The 23,696-nt window shown below is 38.8% G+C and overlaps 2 protein-coding genes across 4 annotated transcripts; both read left to right on the forward strand.

Annotated features, from left to right (window-relative positions):
• Positions 1-214: 214 nt before the first annotated feature.
• Positions 215-5,130, forward strand: LOC141792276 (uncharacterized). 2 transcript variants are annotated; one of them, XM_074673146.1, is made up of 5 exons: positions 215-588; positions 1,243-1,464; positions 1,650-2,069; positions 2,274-2,327; positions 3,314-5,130. In XM_074673146.1, exons 2-5 carry the CDS (start codon positions 1,329-1,331, stop codon positions 3,721-3,723), a joined length of 1,020 nt encoding a protein of 339 aa, XP_074529247.1. In that variant the 5' UTR covers positions 215-588; positions 1,243-1,328; the 3' UTR covers positions 3,724-5,130. The 2 variants fall into 2 exon arrangements, with proteins under 2 accessions (XP_074529247.1, XP_074529248.1); XM_074673147.1 differs by having other exon boundaries at positions 237-588; positions 1,243-1,455; positions 3,314-5,129.
• Positions 5,131-7,867: 2,737 nt separating this feature from the next.
• Positions 7,868-16,545, forward strand: LOC141791715 (flavin-containing monooxygenase 5-like). 2 transcript variants are annotated; one of them, XM_074672356.1, is made up of 9 exons: positions 7,868-7,999; positions 8,409-8,597; positions 10,663-10,828; positions 10,927-11,069; positions 11,193-11,389; positions 13,272-13,407; positions 13,517-13,736; positions 13,873-13,945; positions 15,400-16,545. In XM_074672356.1, exons 1-9 carry the CDS (start codon positions 7,868-7,870, stop codon positions 15,788-15,790), a joined length of 1,647 nt encoding a protein of 548 aa, XP_074528457.1. In that variant the 3' UTR covers positions 15,791-16,545. The 2 variants fall into 2 exon arrangements, with proteins under 2 accessions (XP_074528457.1, XP_074528458.1); XM_074672357.1 differs by lacking the exons at positions 7,868-7,999; positions 8,409-8,597 and adding an exon at positions 9,928-9,998.
• The last annotated feature ends 7,151 nt before the right edge of the window (positions 16,546-23,696 follow it).

A 23,696-nucleotide genomic window follows, 5' to 3' on the forward strand; every position in this document is an offset into this window, starting at 1 on the left:
TCTCAAGTTAACTGTATAGTGACCAAACTAACTCATGTTAACCGGTGTACTGATCAATTGTGTTACCTGTCGAGCTATGCCTTTAAATACCTCTATGCTTGCGCACAGCCACGGTCCAGGGCATAAGTCACCATTAGAAGCATTATATGTTACAGGATTGTAGTGTATGCCGATCCGTTTTTCTCTAAACCGCAGAAAATATGTTATCGAGGTTTAAAAACATATAACCCATCTCTGACAACGCAAATGGAGTCGGGAGCGGTGAATACACTGTTTTTACTAGAAGCATCACAAGTGAATTAAAATACGTTTCTATTGAATTATCAAGTAAAGACACTATAATAGTTCACAACACATGTCCTCTTATTTGCGATGTTCACTGACCAAATCATTAACATCAAGCAAGATGGACTGCTACTGGGTCACGCTGTGGTAACATTTCAACGAGGTAGCACAATCGAACAGAACACCGGATATCTGCACTGTAGCATTAGCTTCATACAAGCTAACTTGACGGTAGCTATTTTGTCGATAAGGAAGTTTGTCACTGCGCTTTTGGACTCAATAACCAACTTTCTTGACTTTGAGGTATAATCATCATTAAATAAGTTACTTTCTCAGTGTGTATATATGTCATTGTATCAAAGGTGCGCGTTGAACTCATTTGTTAGCCGATTCTGGATCTAACCTCGCACTAGCAAACGTTCCTGCAAAGACAGCTAGCACAGCGCGTGTTGTTGTGTAACATTCTACTACAGCCGACTATACGGCGCTAACTGAGTGTTTTTATTAACAAGACAGACACATTGGCTGTTATTGATCTCAAATTATTAGAATTTTGTATTGTCAGGTATTCACAGTTGTAACGGTTGTGCTTTAAATATAGCTAACGTGGCTAGCCAGGCTGTATGAGAGGAGGCTAGCATCGTCCATTGTTCATTCACGCAATGCGCTGACATTGTTTTCACGCTAAGTTAACTCTGCTTCATTTTCTGCACTCGTGATATTTAAAATATATACCCGAGCACGCGTTGCCTTCATATGCATTGATAGCATGCATTAATTATGGCGTATCAGCTAATTGGTAAACTAATCAGACTTGCATTCATCTGAGTGCCCAGCTGTTGAGCTTGAATGAATCTGCATCCAACTGTTCATTACAACTTTGATTAGGAAACTTTTTTGTGTCATCTGGCACATGAGCAGTTTTTCCATCGTGCTTTCTCATTTTTTTCTCATCAGGATTTTAACATAATTGAAAACCAGTTGCAGAAATTTCAACACCGTGGAGAAAAAACTACTGGAAACCTGCTGACTGTGTGTGGAGGATGTCTTCACCACTATACTACCATCATGACAGCGGTGCACGCTTAAGAAAAAGGAAAGCTCGTTTCACCTTCAGTGAAGTCCATATACTGCTAGACGAAGTGAGGAAACATCGTATGGTCGTCGTGGGTACGTGTCGTAAGTGCTCATCTTACTCACAATTACCAAATTAAGAGGTTTTCCTACCTGGTAGAAAATGTTTGCATGAAGATAAAGAGGTCTGGACATTTACACCTTTAGTCAAGGTGGCATTTGTGAATCCAAAATTGTGACTGTCACTAAAAACTCTAAATTCTTGTTGTCCATTTGTATTTTCTTGATAGGCAAATTTAATCGTGGCATACCAACAGATGCAAAGAAGCGCACATGGGCAGAGATTACTGCTCGAGTCAATGAGATCGGGGAGTGCCAACGTGAGGTTATTGAGGTCATCAAAAAATGGTCTGATTTAAAGTGTGACACTAAGCGGAAAGTGGCAGCCATGCGATCAGGGACTGTTCCCCACAGAGGCCTCAACTCACGTCTTTCCAGGGACCTTAACCCGACAGAGAAAATAGTACTCCAAATTCTGGAGATGGAAGATGAAGACCAAAGCACCGCTGACTTTGGTCCACTTGGAGATGATGACGATGTGGCAGAGGAGGAAGAGGAACTGGAAGAGGAAGAGATAATGGGAATGCAGAGTTCTCCCAACGGAGGGTTGGAGATGTCATCTATGCCCCCTCCAGCCTCCTTCAGCTCAAGTATGTGCTTCAGTAGTTTTTATTATGTCCCATGTTTACTCACAGTTATTTTAAGCTTAACACCATTGAGCACTGTTTTGTGTACACATGTACATTGCATTGGGGGCTGGTGTGTTGTTAGTCAAAATTTAATAATATGGGTACACAAGCTGTTCAGGAGACATGCATGCAAATGAACTGATTCAATTGCTCTTGATGCTGCAGGAGACTCGTCACAGCCTTCCTATGATGTACAGTATGAAGTTCCTTCCACAGAAGGTAAGTTTTCAGGACAGGGTTCCAGTAAAAAACACTCTAAAGCAAAATACAGTATTCAAGATTCCGAAAATAAGGTTCACAAGTCTGCTTATTTTTTTTGCCATAAAAAAAAAAAACAGACAGCAGGATTCACAGTGGGTTAAGCTGAGCTTTAACATTGTTTTTAAAAGCTTTTACAGAAAAGCAAATCTATACAAGAGAGCAACCAATCCCAGAATCCCAAAGAGAGAAGAAAATCCTGACCATGAAAACCCAGACAACATATCAAACCCAACAATGTGGGGACTCAAGCACCACAAGAATCAAACAAATGAACTTAGACCACAACTTAGCCCTGCTAATTCAAGGAGATAGAGGGGTTAAAGCTAAGGATGATTGCAGTGGGTCATAGTCTTCAATGTCCAGCAGCTATATAATATTCTGCTTGTGTGATTGTTTGTGAGGCAAGTCTCAGAAAATATCTTGGCTTAAATTTCCTAAGTTATCTAGAATGAAATAGTGTTGTGCAGTGCAAGCAGAAATTATTATTCAGAGCAAAACCAAAAAGAACAGTTACCTTTAAATTCTGTTTCCTCCGACACTTTTGCTGCCATGCACACCCAGAGGAGCTGTAAAACTAATGCTGGCTAAACTTGTGTCTAGGTGCACAGCTTGTACTTTGGTTTGGTTTTCTGTTTGTTTTGAATGAAAGGAGGCAAACACAAAAGTCTCTGGCTTTAAAAAAAAATGCAGTTAAAACTTGTAAAAAGTTGTTTTTTGTTAAGCCAGGTAACACAAAACGACAGAAATCCCTCCACATCAATGCAGGGTGATGAGTGAGCAGCTGTTTTACTGACTGCAGCACTGATACTGAGTCAGAACCTGGTATCACATTTGACCATTGGAGGTATCACAAACAGGATCATGAGCCACTCATGGTGTTAAACATCTCTCTATTTCAGCACTAAGGAAGAATACACTGACCATTATTACTCTTTAAACTCTAGATGCTGACGCTGCTTTTGGGGACTCTGATGATGACATGCTTCCTTCTAATCAAACATCGAAACCAGCCGAGGATCACCTCAGAAACAACGGCATCCATAAACAACCTCAGACCTCAGCACCTTCCACATCATCGGCATGTGGTCAGCCTTCACAGAACTCAAAGGAAAGCATGCTGCATAATGCATCACTGAGCCTCCAGGAGCAGCACGCCACCAACATCCTGCTGGAGACGGTTTCACGCTCCCTGGAGCTCCTCTCTGAGTCGGTACAGCAGCTGGCAGAGACTCAGCAGGAGTTTGTAAGAGAGTCGCTGCAGCTCCAGCGGGAGACGGTTACGGTTCTCAGAGACTTCACAGGCGGAGCGATCGCACTCATGCACGACAAACTGAACGGACGGCCGGCGTTATAGCAACAGAGAGGCAGACAGAGATGCTAGGTTACATTATTGACTACATCCATGGCCTTCAGGTGCAGGAACCTTCATGTTCCTCTGGACTCCACTACTGGTTACTGTACTTTTTGATAGTGCTCTACAGATTTTAAAGCTGTGTTTGTAGTAATATTGCGTCAACAGATTTTTTCTGCCTGTGTGGCAACATGAAAACAGAATAAGAAATAACTTAAGTTATCCTTTAGAAGCTTTTTTTACTACTGAGTCCCCAACCACTTGTTTTGTAAATTATTTTTTGTTGACTGTACACCACACTGTATGCCTTTTCGTTATTTCACTGTTGATCTACAAAGAAGAGGTTATTATTTTGAAAAGTCGCTCAAATCCATTTTTGTGTCCTTGTTCAAGTTGTTGCATCCGTGTCTGGAGATTATCACATGTACTGTAACGGTGAATGGATTCCCTCACCCAACAACTTCACAGTCTCTAGTCTCTGTGTGTCTGTGTGTGAACGCTGTGTTAGTTTTTTTGAAAATACCTGTACATGAAAACGTTGTGATTGTCTGTTTTTTTTTTGCAAACATGAACACTTGAAAAGGCAGTTTAAATACTTCCCTTCAGATATGGAATAAACCCCTCTCTACACAACAGGAGTCACTTTCCAAACTGTCTGCAGACTGTGCTCTCTGGTGGACTCATTTGAAAGCTTCAAGCTAGGACAGTCATGACTGAACTTTGAATCATGGCTGTATGCCTTTGCCAGCTGATCCTGTTGCAGTTAATGTCAGTGTCAGTAATCTAGAAACCCTGTTGTCCTGCAAAAATAGTAGAGGCTGTTCGGATTGTGGCGGTTTATTCTATCGTTAAATTCTGACTTTAAAGATAAAAGTCTGAAAGAAAAGAAACAATTCTGACTTTGATCTCTGAATTTTGAGGGAAGCTGATAGAAACTTGACCATAAACTGAGAACTGTTATTTTTGTGACTTAAATCTCTGAATTTTGAGAAATAAAGGTAATGACTTTAATTCAGGAGTTATAAGGAAAAAAAAGTTAAAATTATGACTTCAGTCTGCAGAGTAATTATTACACATAAGCTAAAGTAGCCCCACAGGCACATGGGATGAAGTGTATGAGCACAATGATTACACTTACATACAGAGAGTAGGCAGAAACTGTGGTAATTGGCTCTGACATCTTGATCAAAGTGGCCTTCATTAAAGAGAGGTCACATGGTCACTTTCAGTCAATACAAAATATCAAAACTACTTTCTGTCTCTGTTTTCCTGCAGCTCATGTGACCGTTGTAAACTCTTATTGTCGAAGGGAAATCAGGTATGTGTGAAGAGCAAAGCATCAGGATGGGTTTTTTGTCTTGGATGTAAAAGAAAATAAAAATTAACCAGCTGTAGACACAGTGACCTGAGTTCCTTTCGTACTCGTACTGCTCATTTTTTTTTGCTGTTCTGTTTCAACCAAACAACAAGCAGACTTTTTCTTATATGTAATGATGATGATAAAAGTCTTGTAATTTGGGTGAATCTTGAACACAGCAGGTCGAAGCCTGCTCATCATGCCTGCCTTAATGGAGAGATGAGGGTATGTCAACCTTGTCAGATGAATGTGTTGGAAAGTTCCCAGAGGGACTTTTGTAATTTTTTTTGGTGACAAAACTTATGTTGGCTTCTTTCTTTGTAACCTCTTTCTTCCTGAGGCCAGGGCCTAACTTTTCAGTCTCATCAAAGTCTGTGTCACAACCTGAGGAGCATGCATTGTGAACAAGAGACAAGCTGCAACAAGGACTTTCACACCTAGTTCTGGGACAAGCTTGTCATGCCTGGTTGATCCTGCAGGTCAAAAGTCTGAATGCAGGATCCTCACTTTGTCACCAAAAACAAACAAAAAAAAATCTTTCCTCAGATGAATGACAGAACTGTTTTGATTTCTTTAGATTTATCTAATAATAAATCTAGATACTTTATCTCACCCTGATTTGAATACATGAGCACAGCAGCAGATAGCTCTTATAGGGCTTCTTAAAGAGCTGGAGCTATGGTATGTTGTCCTGTTCCCTGTGTCTTGCAACATATGGTACTTATTAAACAGAGAATGCTCTCAGTTAGAGGCGATCTCCAACTCAGACTCTCAGTTAGACGCTGCGTTGCCTTACATGAACTGGGGACCCTGAGGTAAGAGAGATTTACCTACATTTTACGATAACTCTGGCATTAAGTTATGGCAGATGTCATGATTGATATACACCAAAAGGACTCGTTGTCCTTTGACAACGTTTTGTGAAAGTTAAGGAAACCTTTTTTTCAATCATTGCAAAACTTTCAAGTTCTTTGAATGTGTCTGTGCTTTTTCCATAAGTCCTCCTTGCTGTGGAGTTAACGTTGAGGTTTTTGTTGTTGCTGTTCATAGAGTTTGATCTGTGAAGTAAGATGAACTCCTTAATCATCTCTTCACAATGCAAAGAGTGTCTGTAAAAGGCATGCCCAAATTAAATTAGGTGCTGTTCTTAAATCCTTTGAAGTACATATGAAAGCTCCATCACTCTGTAAAGGTAACACTCTCAATTTTTAATCTCAGCAGTCAAACTCTTTGTAGCATAAACTAGTTATTGAAGTTATTGAAGTAAAAACACACAGAAATTGTCCTGACCTAGATTTTTTTTAAATTGATCACTACATATGGAGGAGCAGGGGTGTGGACTGGACACTAAAATCATGCAATAGAATAAAGTCTTATTTATTAACTATTAGCATTAGTAGTTGAAATTTGAAAACAGCACAAAAAAGATTATTCTCAAAATGTTTTTCAGTGAGTATGTGGATGTGTTTTCTAAAGTCTGGTAAGAGGCTGCGGTCGATCGGGACCAAAACCTCTCACCACCAGCACAGTTTCTTCCCCTCTGCTGTCAGTCTGATGAACAAAGTCCCTCCTCCTCCCACATAACCCAGACCCTTCTCATGGAACTGGTTTTCTTTCTTTTCACTCATTACATTAACGCCCATTGGACTTTGAATTGCACAGCTACACAGAGCAACTTGTATATTTTGTGTTTTCATTTTTTTTTATGTTCTTTAATTTTCTTATATTTTCCTATATCTTATTTTTTTCATACATTCTATTTAAAAGAGTGTAAAGCTTCTAATTTTGTAATGTTTAAATAGTCATTAGTCTCACATAATTTCCTTAAGACCAATAAAGCATGTCCAGTTCCTTGTATGTGTAAATGTACTAGCCAATAAAATCCAATTCTTCTCTAAATGGACAGGTATTATCTAACATTCACATATTGATATTTAACTTTTGCAATTACAGTTTAGATTAAAAATAAGATTCAATATCTAACATTCACATTTTCTGTAAAATTTGTTTTGGAACTGAATTTTTGGATTTGACAGTCTTGTTATCTCCTGTGTTTTTCAAAATACCATGTTTTGGGAAAAAAATTACCCCCCCCCCCCAAAAAAAAAAAAAAAAATTAAAAATAAAATAAACAAATAAATAAAATAATAATAATAATAATAATAATAATAACAATAATAATAATAATAATAATAATAATAATAATAATAATAATAATAATAGACAAATAAATAAATTGTTTGAATAAATAAATAAATAAATAAATACATAAATAAATAAATAAAGGGGCAGGGGGTCCCTTTGCCCTTTGCTCCTTGCAGAGGTTGTGGGCATCAGAAATCACAGTGTAATACAATAGCCATATGCTCTGTAGGTTATACAGATGTTTTATTATTAATCTGAGTTTGTTTCTTTGTTTCTTTTGATGTGATCAAAGAATAAGTTCACACCATGTTTCTCTGAGAAGCTTTAAAGCTAAATGTGAAGGAATGTTGTTTTTAGTCATGTACAGGTAATAGTTCAATGAGCTTGGTTTTGAAACAGATGTTAGAAACATTCTTCCAGTTTTTACTTTCATTCAATCAAGAGATACAAAAACTCCAGTCCAGGCTGATGTCATTGTCCTTGATTAACTCAATCATCTCCAAAAGTTTCATGTCATATGCAAATGAATCCCCCAGAAACTGAGACAGCCATTAATGCAGTCACCATGAAACCACTTCCACATTTCTTCCTCTTCTTCACTCAGGTCTTTACTCCAGCTACAGCTCATACTAGTTCTTGCCCACCATGGTGCAGAAGGTGTTGGTGATCGGTGCTGGGGTTTCTGGTCTGACCAGCATCAAGGCCTGTTTGGATGAAGGTCTGGAACCCACCTGCTTTGAGAGCAGCCATGACATTGGAGGTCTCTGGAGGTTTAAGGTCAGATTTGATGCTTTTAAATGAATAAGTTTATATAAACACTTTCTCAAAGTCATGCACTGTTTGAATACAGATCTCTTAGGATTTGTCAGATGTTACCTGACGGTTTAACACAAACACGAAAAGGTTTAATCTAGTTTTTGTGAGGCTGCTTTGGGGAATAGAGTGTATAAAAGCTGGATGTGGTCTTCTACTAACAACTTTTTGTGCCTTCTCAATTCAGAATACACTTCACTGGCACTTACTTTCTAAGTTCTATAAATTTGTCCTTTGGCACCTTTGCTAGTGTTAGCTGTAATTGTTAAGTTTGTTATAAATGCTTTGTAATCTTAATTTTTGCTTTTATATGTCACATCTGTAAAAAGAAAATGAAACAATAATAAACACCCTGTCCACTCTTCATCTGCAGGAGAAGCCTGAGCCCGGACGAGCAAACATCTACCGGTCGGTGGTCACAAACAGCTCCAAAGAGATGATAGCTTTCAGTGACTTCCCCCCTCCAGCCGAGCTGCCCAACAACATGCACCACTCCGAGATGCTGCAGTATCTGCGGCTGTACGCTCAGGCCTTCAATCTTCTACCACACATCCGCTTTGAGGTCTGTTACAATCAGCTTACACTAAGCTCGAACTCCCTTTTATAGACAAAACAATAACAAAAAAACCCTGCAAAGGTAAATAACCACAATAATCAAAGGAACTTGGACTCATTAACTGTTCATACTGTTTGAACTCAAAGTTGTGGGGGTATGGTGACCTCAGTCTTTTAAGTCCTCTGAAATTAAAAGATAAAGGTGTCTTTCACTCAGGGAAATGTTTGTTATTTTAAAGACAGGGCAATGAAAAACAAGAAGGAGGCCACGCTGTCCTCAAAATCCTCTGAAAGATTCTGCAGACTTCCTAACAGTCTCAGCAGCCTTAGTGCAGGACTTTTGCATAGTTCAAAACCTACCTACATCCTTAGATCAGCTCCACTAGCTCTTGCTGCCTCCCTCCTAAAAGTTGTCTTTCTGTTCCTCCCTGGGCTGGTTTTGGCCCGAGCCTCTTTTATCAGGTGGGAGCTGATGTAAGCAACCCGGTCCAAGGGACAGGCTGAGGATTGGAGCTTCAAGCGGAACTTGCTTGACGCCCCAATCCTTGGAGAACGGGAATGATACGGCCACATGAATAAGTGTTCATGTGAGAGGGGATAACTTCTGTCACCATCATCACAAAAAAAGCCCGGTCAGCTAAATCAGCAGTTTCAGGTATCGCTGCTTGTGGCTGCTTGTAATACACAATGAATAGGGGCGAGCTCATTAGTGCCACCAATCCCAATACTTATATGTATATATGTGTATATATATATATATATATATATATATATATATATATATACAACTTTTTAAGAACAAATGTGAGAAATAACATCTTGGTATTTACTACTATTGTGTGGTGTTAGGTGGTAGAGTCAGACTGTCTCAGTCCCACACAGAAACAACGCAGGGCATGACATCACAACAGTGACACTATTGATTGAATGCTGTAAAGTAGAACATAGCAGGAGCTTTATGCTGGTAGTGCGATGTATTAGAGTAGAAGTATCGGATCGGGACCAAGGGTATAATAGTTAACTAAAACGAAACTAAAAACAAAACCTAAAATTTAAAATACATTGCAGTTAACTCAAACTAATAAAAACTAGAAAAGAAAACAAAAAAACTATAAGTAAACTAAACTGTATCTTGTGTTCACAAAACTAACTAAAACTAACCAAAATTCAAGACAAAATGTCCTTAGTTATAGTTTTTGACAATATTAATAGCCTTTAGGATTTAAATTAATCCGACACATTTTCCCAACCAATTTACGACAGTTTTCGGCAGTTGTCAGCGCCGTACGGCACCGTCACAGCAACGTACTGGGACGTGCTTGTTTACTGCACTGACTGGCTGTGCTCTGTGCTGCGACAAAACGTAGAGGAGCAATGAATCAGAGCATCTGTAATAGTTTAATTTCATGTGAGTCTGACTTTATTGTTACAGAGTCCAAGTTTCTAATTAATAAAGCTCATATTATATTGTTTTATATAACTTATGTTTTTATTATTTTTATTTAATTCATGTTAACATTATTTTATGTAATTTATGTTTATATTCTAATATTAAGTTTATATTATTTTCATGTGTTTAAGGCAGCAGCCGACAGTTCAGTATCAGCATTGACTGAGCAGTGAGCACTATGTTGAACTGGAAAATAAACTGTATTACAAAATGTTTACTCTGACCTTTTTGAATCCTGCAACTGGTTAATAAGGTATGAAAAAACTAAAACTAAAACTAAATTAAAACTTAGCCTTGTTGCAAAAATTAAAACTAAATAAAAACTAGAATGCCTGCTCCAAAACTAATTAAAACTAAACTGTAATGGAAAAAAAATGCCAAAACTAACTAAAACTAAACTATAATGACAAATCCGAAACTATTTCAACCTTGATCGGGACTCTGTATCGGCAGATACACAAAATCAAACGACTTAGACTCGGACTCAGGGGCAAAAATACCTTATCAGGACATCCCTAGTAAATATGAATAAAATCAAGGTTATTATTTTATTGATATACCTTAGTTTGTTGTTTAAGACAATATGGATACAGGATGTCATCTCTGTGGTCTTGTGTTTCAGATGACGGTGCTCAGTGTGAGGCAAAGAGCAGATTTTACCACTACAGGCCAGTGGGAAGTGGAGACAGAGAGTGGGCAGGGTCAGAGGGACACTCATGTTTTCGATGCAGTCATAGTCAGTACTGGACATTTCACCCATCCTCACCTGCCACTCAAAGACTTCCCGGGTAGCACAATCAATTTATTCAATATTTTGTATATTTCTCTCCTGGAAATGTTACTTAAATGAAGCGCCTGTGTTCTGTATTTCCAAACTTTTTTAAAGGCATTGAGAGCTTTGAAGGCAGATACTTCCACAGCTGGGATTACCGCAGTCCTGAGGGTCTGCAGGGGAAAAGAGTGGTGGTGATCGGGATCGGAAACTCTGGAGGTGATATTGCTGTAGACATCAGCAGAGTTGCTGAAAAGGTATGACAGCCGAGCGACATGCATGTTCTATTGTGACATTTTATTTTTTAATCACCACCAACTCAGGATGTATACACTTAATTGTAAAAGCTGAACACATGAATGTGAACCATCTTTCTATAGGTCTACCTCAGCACCAGGAGTGGAGCGTGGGTTGTAGGACGGGTGGGACCAGGGGGGATCCCTGGTGATCTTGTAGGATTGTCCCGCATGGATACGATCATGGGGAATCTCTTTCCCTCAAGAACCAACAGAATGATTGAGAAGATGCTGAATGGAGCGGTTTGCCACAAACTGTACGGCCTGAAACCAAAACATGGGTAAAGACTTAACTCATACATTAATGTCTCTGTTTTCACTGTGTCGTGCAATTGTCAGATTGGGGATAAAGAAAACAACAGAAATGCCGAGATCCAGTAAAATGCTCTATGTTTAGTTAGCACTTCATGCATACCACAGTTGATCCAAAGTGCTTTACATCAAACAGAGGGGAACAAAAAAGGAAATGAAGCATAATGCAAAAATCTGACACCATGAATATGGAAGTTCGATGATCCCTGCACCTGCGTGATGTACGTGACATAAAACCACCTCTCCTTTTTTAACCCCACAGCCAGTTTCTCCTCTATGAGGCTGAATCCTTGGTTGAGAGTCAGGTGTATGGAGATATCGTAGAAAAACAATTTGTAACTGTGTAGAAATAATCACCAAATGCCTACAAAGATTCACAACTGCGAACATGAATCCACAAATGTGTATAATAATCTGTAACTACACACACAGATCTGCAAATGTTAAGACCATTTTGAATAAGCATACTTAGTTACTAATGGCTTAAAATTCAAAGTGTTTTGCCGCAAGATCCAAACAAGTAATTGCATGTATTTTACATAATACAAAGTTTATACTCTGTTGATGAAGTAGAATTAATGGATCTATAAAACAGAGAGTGCAGAGTCATATTCATAACCAGGCAGGTTAGGAGCAGGAGGATCTTGTGTGTGTGAGCAGAGGTTGAAGCAACAGCCTTAATTCATGTTAACAAGTTAGCGATAGCACAGCTTAATCATTAGGGACAATGGGTTTGTGACATAATACAAGATAAATGCAAAGTAAAATGCCCCAAAATCTGAAAGCCCATTAGTGAGAAGGCCTGTTAGTCAGAAAATTAGTTTGGTTTTAGTTGATATTCTCAAGTCCAAAGTAATTTTTGTCTAACGATCCTTTTGCTTTGTTGACTAATGTGCCGTCTGACAGTAAGGTGGGATTCCTTCAATTTTGTTTAGATTTAGAAGCTTTGTTGCTAAACTTAGTTGTCCCTGGCAGTGTCTGACAACTACAGGTAATACATTCATGCAAAGCAGGAGGCTTCAACCTTTTTTTTAGACCAACAATCCCCTAACTGATGAAGAGACAGAGCATAATAATAATAATAATAATAATAATAATAATAATAATAATAATAATAATAATAATAATAATAATAATAATAATAATAATTATTATTATTATTATTATTATTATTATTATTATTATTAATACTATTATTATTATTATTATTATTATTATTATTCCTTTTAATAAAAAGCACCTTTCTGGACATTCAAGGTCCCTTTACAGTTGGTTAAAATAAAACACATTTAAAAGGAGACAGCCACAAATACAACCAATATACAAACCAAAGTTACAAGAAGTTAAAATGGATCATAGAGAATGCAGAAAGCAACATGAAACAGATGGATTTTGAGTTTTGATTTAAATAGGGCAAGAGAGTGTTTGGCCTCCATATAACCACTGATATGTGTTCAAAGACAATAACATGAGTAAAAATTGAAATATTTGGAATTATTTAGTTTAGAATGGTAAAAATTGCCCAATCGACCAAAAATGTCTGGGACCCCCCCAGTACCCCAATGGACCTCCAAGGCGCCATGGACCTCCTGTTGAGCACCTCTGTATCAAAGTGTTAATATAACCAAACTTGATGTTTGAGCTGGTGATATTTTGAATCTAAATGCTGTCAGAGCTTTTTTTCTGTCAAAGTCCAGGTCTGGCAACAGCTGAGTTCCAGAGTTTTAAAATAAACAACCAAAATATTGTTGCTATTATTTCATTTGTAATCATCGTCTCAATACTGATTAAAATAGTCATGATTGGTGTTTTGACCTTAAAACTCTCACAGCTCTACTCTCCTTCTGTCAGTTTCTTTGCAAAAATCCCTGTGGTGAACGATGACCTCCCAGGAAGGATAATCACAGGTCGTGTTCGAGTGAAACCAAACGTGGTGGAGTTCAGGGGGTCCAGTGTGGTCTTTGCAGATGGGAGCATCCTCGACAAAGTGTGTATTGATACAGTTCTGACAGACTTTATCAGTGTGTGTATTGTGATTGTTGTCATATGATGTACAGCCGTGTTGTTGAATTCCTACATCATGTGTGTGTCTACAGGTGGATGTGGTGGTGTTTGCCACGGGCTACAACTACGGCTTTCCCTTCCTGCCTGCAGATCTTCAAGCTACATGTGGCTACAGGCTGCTCCTCTACAAACACATGATTCCTCCCTCTCTGGCCCAACCCACACTGGCTGTGGTGGGCTTTGTGAATGGTTTCGGGGCTGTTGGTCCTCAGGCTGAGATTCAAGCTCGCTGGGCTACGAGAGTGTTCAAAGGTGAAGAGGAACACAGAAACCAACAATGAATCTGATGCTCATAACATAATACATATTTTTTTTTTTATGTCTGATTTAGTCTGTTTCTTGTGTCCTTAAGATCCAGCACACTAACAAACATTATTTTATTTTCCAGGCTACATTATCCTCCCCTCAGAAGAGACCATGATGAAGGAAATACATAAAGACACGGCCATCATGCATGAGAGGTACGACATTAACAGAAATTGCACAGGCTGCCTAAGTTTTGGCTGTGGAGACTGAATGGGATATTTTAAAGCAAAAAACTTTCACAGTGGCAGGGAGATAGTGAACCATATGGCGAGTATAGATGGAACTTAGCAGCTGATCCCTGGCAGCATATACTAACTTCTCTGGCAGGAAAAGGTCTGGACATGGTTTGCAATACAAACTATACATGGCTGTGCTCGCAGAAAATACTACATGGCTGCTCTTTCTCAACAAAAGGAGCTAGCTTGGTATGAGATGTGGGCCTCTAACCAGGATTTGTTCTGGGTGCTTTTCTTTAAAGAGTTTCCCAGGCAGGTCAAAATTGGGGGAGACAAAAAGATAAACCCTCAGCTTGCTGCAGGGATTATACCCTGCATCTGGCTAAGAAATTCCTCAGAATCACCCAGGAGGGGCCAGAAAACACTGCTTAGTAGAAGATTCACCAGGGTGAACTTTCTTCACCTGGCCGGCTGCTTATAATCCCAATTTTCATAAAAATTGATCCAAAGATGTTTTTTTCTTGATAATTGTAAAATTTTTAAAGAGTGTTCATGCTTTTCTGAATTTCAACGTACAAAGTAACAATGCTGTACGTTTATTTCAAAGGTGTATACATTTTCAAACCCCTACGTATTCATATGAGGTAGAAGTCCTTAAATCTGTCTGTAAACTGTTCAAAATGGTCTGCTCTGAAAATAGTACAAGATCTTCATGACACTTGCTGAAATTATTAGGTCTTCACATAAGGGTTTCCTAACTGGTTTAAGGCAAGTAAGATTGACATGCTTCAAATACTAATCTGTCCCTCACAGGGCTCTAGAGGGCTGGCCAATCAAAAGAAAGGGGGTTAATTGAGCGGGGAGCCTTAAAGAGACACCAGTTAAAATAAAGGGTTTCAGTCAGAGGCTTAAAGAAAAGTTTTCTAAAACGCCAGCATGAGAAAAAATTGGGATTATTATTGGAGTAAATAATCATGTAAAGCTACTTAAAGGGGTACCTGTGGTACAGTAAAATACTGCCCCCCCTTTAAATAAATAAAACATCAGAAAAAAAAGCCCCTTTAACGTTTATGTCCCTTCTCTTCCTCTTCCAATAGATTATTTTTTTTACAAACCATCGTGGGACGTTTTTTTCACTTTTCCTTACGGTTTTACTTCCACAACAGGAAGTCACAACATACAATAAACAGTTTAAAGATCCAAAGAAAATTGAATTTAGACACATAAATATGTCCCAAAAAATATCAAAGGTAATCAACATTTTTTTTAGGATTTGTCAAATGCTTCTGTCACTGTTTATCACTGTACCTGTGTAAGAGGTTAACTCAAACAAGGGTTAACAGGACAATTTAAGATAGTTTCCTTGACTATTTTTGTTTGTTTAGTATTTCTTTCTCTTTTCTCTTGCTTCTTTAATTATTTTCTCTCCACAGGTTTGCATGCTCAGTGGTAAATCCCCTCCAGGTGGACGTCATCCCGTACATGGACTCTCTGGCAGAGCAGGTTGGGGCTCGACCAAACGTTCTGAGGCTCTTCCTGACGGACCCCAGACTGGCCCTGCAGGTCTTTCTGGGTCCTTTTACCTCTTATCAGTACCGTCTGAGTGGACCAGGTCAGTGGGCTGGAGCCCGTCAGGCCATCCTCACTCAATGGGATAGGGTGCTTCAGCCTTTCAGGACCAGAGTGGTACCAGAGGAAGAACCTGGACCCTCACGCATATCCAGCATCATGGTGGTTTTCTCAGGTGCTGCCGTGCTGGGTTACATCTTCATGAACAAACTCAGCCCCTCCTCCTTCTCCCTCAAATTTCCACCTACATTTTGAATAGTTTAGCCAAAAACCTTTGCACTAAAATTTTTGAATCCTATTTAGATACTTTCCTCTGATATAGTGAGTGTTTGTTCAGTGTAGCATCACAAGACTGCTTGTTTTTTAAATCCAAAGACGCTGATGCCCTCAGGTTGGAAGTCTTCTGCTTTTGGGACCCTGGGGTTGAGTGGTCTGGATGGGCACAGGCCTGGGCGCATGTTCTACTGATCTGGAGCTGAAAGTTGACTCAACATTAAATGACTTTTAAGATTTTTTAAAAGTATAATATTTCACTTTTATAGTTAAACCCTGTGCACCTGTTAAACTTAGGCCATTGTTGTGTTACGAAAGTAGGAGTAATGTCTTACACAAAGGAGGGGATATGTTTAGGTCAAAAACAAATAGCGTACTTTGGGCACAGTCAATCAAAAGTTAGCGTCTTTTAATGAAAATTAAATATCTGTTACTTTTGACAATACTTCATCCATTCACTCTGTTCAAAGGTAATCAAAGTTCATTTTGTTGAAAGTCCCCTCTAGCTGCAACAGAGCAGCAGAGCAGCCTCCCACATCACTGAAGCTCATGTTGCTAAGAGTGAAGCTGCTTCAAAGAAGACACAACCCTGCAACAAAAGTTATATAAAGTTAAACAGGCAAAACACTTGTAAACTCTTGATTTATTACGATTTTACTTGTAACCATAAGGCTTCTGTTTGACTGTGATTTAAAGTGTTAAGCTGATTTTTGACCATTAGTAAGCTGAAAATAATCCACTACTACAGCTGTTTTTGTTTTTTTTTTAACATGTACCAATAACCCAGTTTTAAATCAATAAAATTCACTTTGTATCAATTTTGTTTTCACTTGTTTACTACTCTCAAAATGTAATCACATAAGGGTAAGACAAGACCTCTCTAGTCACTTGGCTCACCCTGTAAGGATTTCATCTGAATAGCCACCTATGTTTTATATATGATGCCCCACATACAGTGGGTTCAAACACTGTATGAGTGTGTTTGAGTGAGGACAGTGACAGTGGGGGAAACTGTTCTCTCAGTGTTTCACCAGCAGGGGCTGCTGTAAGTCACTGAAAAAGTGAAGTCCACAGATTCCTCCAGCTTTAATTTAGAGCATTACAGCAGAGACAGTACACAGCTGCACACAGACAAGAGTCAAAACAGCGAAAGAGTGATCTGACTTATGACTGATATGTAGGCTCTTTTAATTTTGGGGAGTTTTAGATTCTGTTAAGGGGAATAAAAGAAAAAAAACATTGTGGTTATTCAGAAGGAGAATTTGAGAGTTCATACTATCTAATCTCAGCACACCTAAAGGCAATACCCTGTTAAAAACAGTTCATTTATGAGCAATATCTGTTTGATACATCTCAATAAGTGCAATATTCTGTTTAATACCTTCACTGCAATATTCATTCAGAATGGTTCATCTTACTTTGTCTACCTCTTTATGTGAATAGCTCTTATCTAGTTTACTACTTATTGCTTGGCACTTACTGATACTCAATTGTGTATTTTATATACTTACTACTTATTTATTGTATTTACTTATTCATCTTATTTTCAGCTTTTGCACTATGTCTAGAGCAATACCAAATATCCCCTGGGATTAATTAAGTATTCCTGTTTGCTGATTAAATCTCAGCTGTTGTAGTATGACTATTGTCTAATTTGATTAATTGTGCGCTTTTGCTTTAAAATGTTGATTCAGGCCACTAAAATAGCATTAAAATGAAGGGAGTAAATTAAAAAAGCATTACATATGTAATTTGTGTTTACTGATTTATTATTACTGTTTGAAAATAGACTATAATAGCATTATTGTAAACACAGATTAAACAGTATGGGAGGATGTGTAAAAACACTTCTTTTCCTGACCACTAGATGGTGATGATGATTTTTTAGTAGAAAGTTTGTGAAACACAAGTGGGACATCCTCATTTCCTCTTTTTTTTTTTTTTTAATTTATTAGTATAACGAAACATAATTTGCTGGATGGGCTACATAACGCTTTGTTGTTGTTGTTGTTGTTGCACTGTCTAAAAATTCTGTTGGTCAGGGTCAGTGTTGCAGTCTCAATACCACCATTACTCTTTCTACAAGCTTCAGTTGAGACTGAGTAGACTATTTTTATTTAGACTCAGCTGATCATCATTGTGCATCCTTCTGTGTACATCCACTCATTCACTCTTCACTTGCATTAAAAAGTGCATCCTATCACAGCTCAGTATATAGATTGTGGCAAAAATGTAAAACAAACAAACAAAATGGCAAAAAAGAGAAACAATTACATTTATATCACTTCAGTGTGCATGGCATACCAAAGCTTGATCCAAATTAAGTGCAACTGGAGATTCAGAGATAGAATAAGAAAAACGAGAGATCTCTGCAGACAGGGTGCACCATGCTCAGGTGACAAAACTACAAGGTGTTGAGAGGAAATATTTAACAAACTACTGATAAAAATGATATAAAGGAAAGCGAGAAAAGGTGGGTGGGTGTTTTTGGTTGAGACTGTGGAAGGTCATAGTTGATTTTTTTCATAAGAAAAAAAAATAATGTTCTGTTTGGACACATAGCTATGATCTCATTCAAATGCTAATCATTTCACTAGAATAAAATGACCGTATATTCTCTCTCTGACATTGATGTAACAGGAAAGGACATTTACATTTCAGGACGGGGGCTCCCTGATCAATGAGGGGCCTTTCTTCATCATAAAACACACACACACACTCACACTCACATTCACACACACACGCACACAAACAGAATGGTTGAGTTAAGTCAGATTGCATTGTTCCCCTTCTGCCTCAAACAGCTGCCAGGGGCCGGCCCCGCGTGCCGCAGCAGGGAGGGGAGGGGGAGGGAAGCTGGAGAGTTCAACAGTCTGCTGTGGCTTCTTCCTCCATCACGGGGAGGCAGGAGGCAGCATTAGTGTCGTCTGAGGGGGGCTGGGGTCCTGAATAGGCAGCTGTATTCACATTATGAGCTGGTCCTTCACCTTCAGTTCTTTACAGAGCACATAAACCTGAGACTAAAGCCTCTCTGAACAGGCCTTATTCACTTTAAGAGCCTGTAAAACTGCAACCTAACCCCTTCAGAGTAAAATACAAGCATGCGTCTGGTGCCTTAACAGAAATACTTTTCCCAAACATGCACTTAAGAGAAATTAAGCTATCAAATTACAGTTTAGGCTGATTTTCTTTGTACAAGTCTAAATGAATGAAGCATCAGCAGAACTAATGTTCAGGATGAAAATATTTTCCAGTCTTCTCCTCCATGTCTAATCCTGTAAGCATATTTTCACGTTTCTGCAGTTAGTTGACATCTGGCGTAAAGAAACGCACATTCAGAGAGGCACAAAGAAAAGGGGGAAAAATCTATCCATCGATTGGTCCCTCCTCGAGTCTATATGTAAGTTTCCTCCCCTTTCTATTGCTCCAGTTGACCCCTGTGCCCTTTTCCCTTTCTTCAGTTTTCACCCCCACCTGTTCTCATTCCCTCGCTCCCCCGGCTCCCTCTTTCATGTCCCATCTGCCACCAGAGCTGCTGAAAGACAGAGTTTACTGCTGCAGAGGAAAGGTATGGATTGGAGGAAGGCAGATCTGACGCTCAGGTTTTTAGGGATTAAGAAAATTATTATTCCGCTTTTCAGACCACAACAAAAGAGTCATTAAACATGCGCTGCTGAGCCAAAACACTCTGTTTTATTTACATCATCTTATCTGTTGTTTCAGGGAGGATTTCTGATGCCAGCACTGACTCACTCTGTCTGATCTGTTTGCTCCATATGTTCAGGGATTAATCTGACTGTGACTCAGGAAACAGCTGAGCCAAATATTTGAACGTGTGCCTTTTTGTTTTAATCCTGACTGAAAACAAACATCTAAAACTGTGAAATTTCTGATATAGTGCAGCCACCATGGTGTAACTGGATCTTTGAGTGCAAACTTTTGCCAGTTTGAGGCATCATCTCAGCAGCAGCAACTTAGAACCATGTATGGACATTATCAAAAAAGATGTGAAATAATAAAATTGTGGATTTCTGGTTAACAAAAAGTCGAGGATTTTTGCAACAATTTTTTTTGTATTAAATTAATTGTAGAGTATAAAAAAACGATACTTAAGACCCATTGCTCTGTTCTGATTTCATGTTCATAGATTCTGCAGATTTTGTCCATGTTTTTCTTTGTTTCTCAAAACTTTTAGAAAAAAAATCTGAACAATCTTTAAACAGTCCATAAATCTTTCCTGGGTTTAATTTTGCTGAACAAAATCACAAGTATTCTCTATAAGCTAATGTAAACTAAACTAATGTAAAAAACTGTCACAATGCAACACACCAACACTGTACAAGATAGTGCTTGGTAATGTATGAGGGGTCACACACATTTATTTCACACATAACTTAACAACGTGATGTACATCGGAGGAAAATTTGCCTTACCATTTCCCCCTTGTTGAGTTGTAGTTCCTACAACCTGAAAAGAGATGCTACGGCACATTTAAGATAGTGTTTCTAGGTTGACTGTCTTGAGTGTCTTAGTGGAGCTGGTTGACACTAATCACAGCTCTAGAAATCCAGCAACCTCAAGAATGCTCTGTGGTGAAGGAAATACAAAAACACCAGAAACAAATATTACAGACTGAGCAATAAGACGCAAAACAAAAACATTTGTATGTATGATTGTTTGTATGCATGTATGTATGTATGTATGTATGTATGTATGTATGTATGTATGTATGTATGTATGTTTGTATGTATGTATGTATGTATGTTTGTATCATTTAATTATTTATTTACTTTGTATTTGAGTTTTCATTTGATCAAAAAGAGTATCAAATTTAACTATTATTATCATTATAACTTCTTGGCCTATAAAAAAAGAAGTTAAATTAACATTGCTTCATTTTTAATGATGACAACTAACAGTGCTAACGCATCAAACAACCCTTCCTAAATGAGACAATAGTACAGCAAATACAGAATTCTAGACAAACCACTTCAACAAAATGGGGGTTAACAAAGTGTACACTGTGTGAAATCCTATAAAACCTCCAACCCTAACCCAAACCCACGAACGCCCTAATTCTGACCCTAACCTATAAAAACTTCTAACTCTTACCCCAACCTAACCCTTAGCCAAACCCATGAAAACCCCAACCCTAACCTTGCAAACCATAATCTGTAAAACCTCTAACCCCAACCCAACCTAACCTTGCTAACCCTAACACTAATCAGTAAATACCTTATCCCTAACCCTAAGTGCTACCATATTGCTGACCCTACCCCTAACTATCCCTAACCTAAAGCTAAACCTAAGCCTATAAACATTGAACTAAACTTGAATACCCTCCATGAAATCAGAGAACTTGGAATTATGCTTTGAGCTACCTGCAACACAGGAGTGTTCAATGCCCTCGGCCTCACTTTTTGCTCCAACCAAGAAGTGCTCTCCCCAGGCAGTCAGGTAACCTAAAGACAAAGAAGTAATAATAAGTGTAACAGAAATGTGTCTTATCAATCAGTCAATCAATATTTTCTTACATAACATAGAATATTAATCTATATAAAAGGACAACATCAGTTTGTTTTCACACATTCAGTTCCTTAACATGCACCAGCAGTCAGACTAAGGTCATACCCTAGTTGTGAAGTTACAGTGGGGATCTACTCCTGGCTGCATGTACATGGAAAAAACAGAATTGGACTTATGGCCAAGAACGTCCGACCCCACTTCAATATGTGGTGCTGTGTCTTTTTGAACAGCAAAGCTACGTGGGTATCAAACTAATTTTAGTTTCTCCAAGAGAGGAAGCAACGACAATGACTGAGATGGATGCAGCAGTGGTGTATGTTTTCATGGACGTATATGCCACGGTGTTAGTTTGTTGCTCTGTTTGGTGCTCCGATGTATCTGTAAGCTAACACGACTACAAGTTAACACTGTCAGTTTGTAAGTAGTTTAGTAGCTGTTTATATTTAGCGGGCAGCTGGCAGCCCGGTGATCTAAGACATGTCTGTAATGTGTGATGTTTGTAAATCCTGGTTAGTTGTGCCCTGCCAGTCATTTACCAAGCAGAGCTAACATAACCTCACTCTTGATTTTATTGATAGACTCTCAAGTTTGAACAGACACTGCAGAATAACTGCTGACTGTGGTTGGCCATATTGGCTATGAAGAGAAAGGGCGGGAATGGATCAAATGACAGTTGATGGATGTAATCAATGAAAAGCAGAAGAAGCCTGTGAAATGCAACTGAGTTTTCTGACAAATGCAAAGCAGCAGTGTTTGATTTGGGACAACGCTACCCTGTATGATTTTGTGCACTTTTCTGGTAAGTGCAGAGTTACGCAATGCACTTCATGTAAGTGTCCTTACAGAAGTAAGCGATGTTTCTGGTTAGTTTGCTACCCGTCTCAAGTGGAGACTTAAGGAACTGCAGGTTCCAAATGGGCTTTAGTTCACATAGTGTTTGTTTAAAAAACATAGTTGTTATTATAAGATTGATGTTGCTGTTTGATCACAACATTGAGCCTGAACTTGAACATTCAACTAATACATGTAATATGTCTGAACCTAGCATACAAAATGTGAACGTATGTCGTGGAACATTCTAGTTGTTTTAGTGCATTAAATAAGGCACATGGGGGTATGTTTAATATTTTTTCTGCAAACTAACTTTTCTATGAACAGAACTTTGACCCCAGGGTCTATCAAATGATTTTTTTTTTTTTACACAATACATTGCTTGAAAGATTAGACCTTTTTGAGTTTTAGATCTGGGGTTAAAGGAATGATTCTGGACCAGCCCCAAATCCAAGGGAGTTGTAACATTGAACAAAATGTTGATTGAAATCAATTTTACTTAATTTACAAATAATTTGAATTGTATCTGTGAAATTAGTGCAAAGACAACATAACACATACTGATACTGTAAAATGATATTGTTTCATGAAAAATACACTCACTGGCCACTTTATTAGGTACACCTTGCTAGTACCGGGTTGGACCCCTTTGCCTCCAGAACCACCTCAATCCTTTGTGGCATAGATTCAACAAGGTACTGAAAACATTCCTCAGAGAGTTTGGTCCATATTGACATGATAGCATCACACAGTTGCTGCAGATTTGTCGGCTGAACATCCATGATGAGAATCTCCCGTTCCACCACGTCCCAAAGGTGCTCTGTTGGATCGAGATCTGGGGACTGTGGAGACCATTTGAGTACAGTGAACTCATTGTTATGTTGAAGAAACCAGTCTGAGATGATTCCAGCTTTATGACATGGAGCGTTATCCTGCTGGAAGTAGCCATCAGACGATGGGTACACTGTGCTCATAAAGGGATGGACATGGTCAGCAACAATACTCAGGTAGGCTGTGGACTTTAAACCACACTCGGTTGGTACTAAGGGGCCCAAAGTGAGCCAAAAAAATATCCCCCACACCATTACACCACCAGCAGCCTGAGCCGTTGATACAAGGCAGGATGGATCCATGCTTTCATGTTGTTGAGGCCAAATTCTGACCCTACCATCTGAATGTGGAGCAGAAATCCAGACTCATCAGACCAGACAACGTTTTTCCGATCTTCTATTGTCCAGTTTTGGTGTTGCTGTGTGAATTGTAGCCTCAGTTTCCTGTTCTTAGCTGACAGGAGGGTCACCCGGTGTGGTCTTCTGCTGCTGTAGCCCATCTGCCTCAAGGTTGGACGTGTTGTGTGTTCAGAGATGCTCTTCTGCAGACCTCGGTTGTAACCAGTGGTTATTTGAGTTACTGTTGCCTTTCTATCAGCTCCAACCAGTCTGTCCATTCTCCTCTGACCTCTGGCATCAACAAGGCATTTTGGCCCACAGAACTGCTGCTCACTGGATATTTTCTCTTTTTGGGACCATTC

Source organism: Halichoeres trimaculatus, unplaced genomic scaffold, assembly GCF_033239565.1.
Source record: "Halichoeres trimaculatus isolate MK-OKI-2021-1 unplaced genomic scaffold, fHalTri1.1 fHalTri1_scaffold_6, whole genome shotgun sequence".
NCBI classification, from domain to species: domain Eukaryota; kingdom Metazoa; phylum Chordata; class Actinopteri; order Labriformes; family Labridae; genus Halichoeres; species Halichoeres trimaculatus.

Coding starts and splice junctions, on each gene's coding strand:
- LOC141791715 (XM_074672356.1), top strand. CDS start 7,868: ATGGTGCAGAAGGTGTTGGTGATCGGTGCTGGGGTTTCTGGTCTGACC. Junction 13,408..13,516: donor ATGGGAGCATCCTCGACAAA/GTGTGTATTGAT, acceptor GTGTGTCTACAG/GTGGATGTGGTGGTGTTTGC. Junction 13,737..13,872: donor GGCTACGAGAGTGTTCAAAG/GTGAAGAGGAAC, acceptor TTTATTTTCCAG/GCTACATTATCCTCCCCTCA.
- LOC141792276 (XM_074673146.1), top strand. CDS start 1,329: ATGTCTTCACCACTATACTACCATCATGACAGCGGTGCACGCTTAAGA. Junction 2,070..2,273: donor TCCAGCCTCCTTCAGCTCAA/GTATGTGCTTCA, acceptor TTGATGCTGCAG/GAGACTCGTCACAGCCTTCC. Junction 2,328..3,313: donor TGAAGTTCCTTCCACAGAAG/GTAAGTTTTCAG, acceptor TTTAAACTCTAG/ATGCTGACGCTGCTTTTGGG.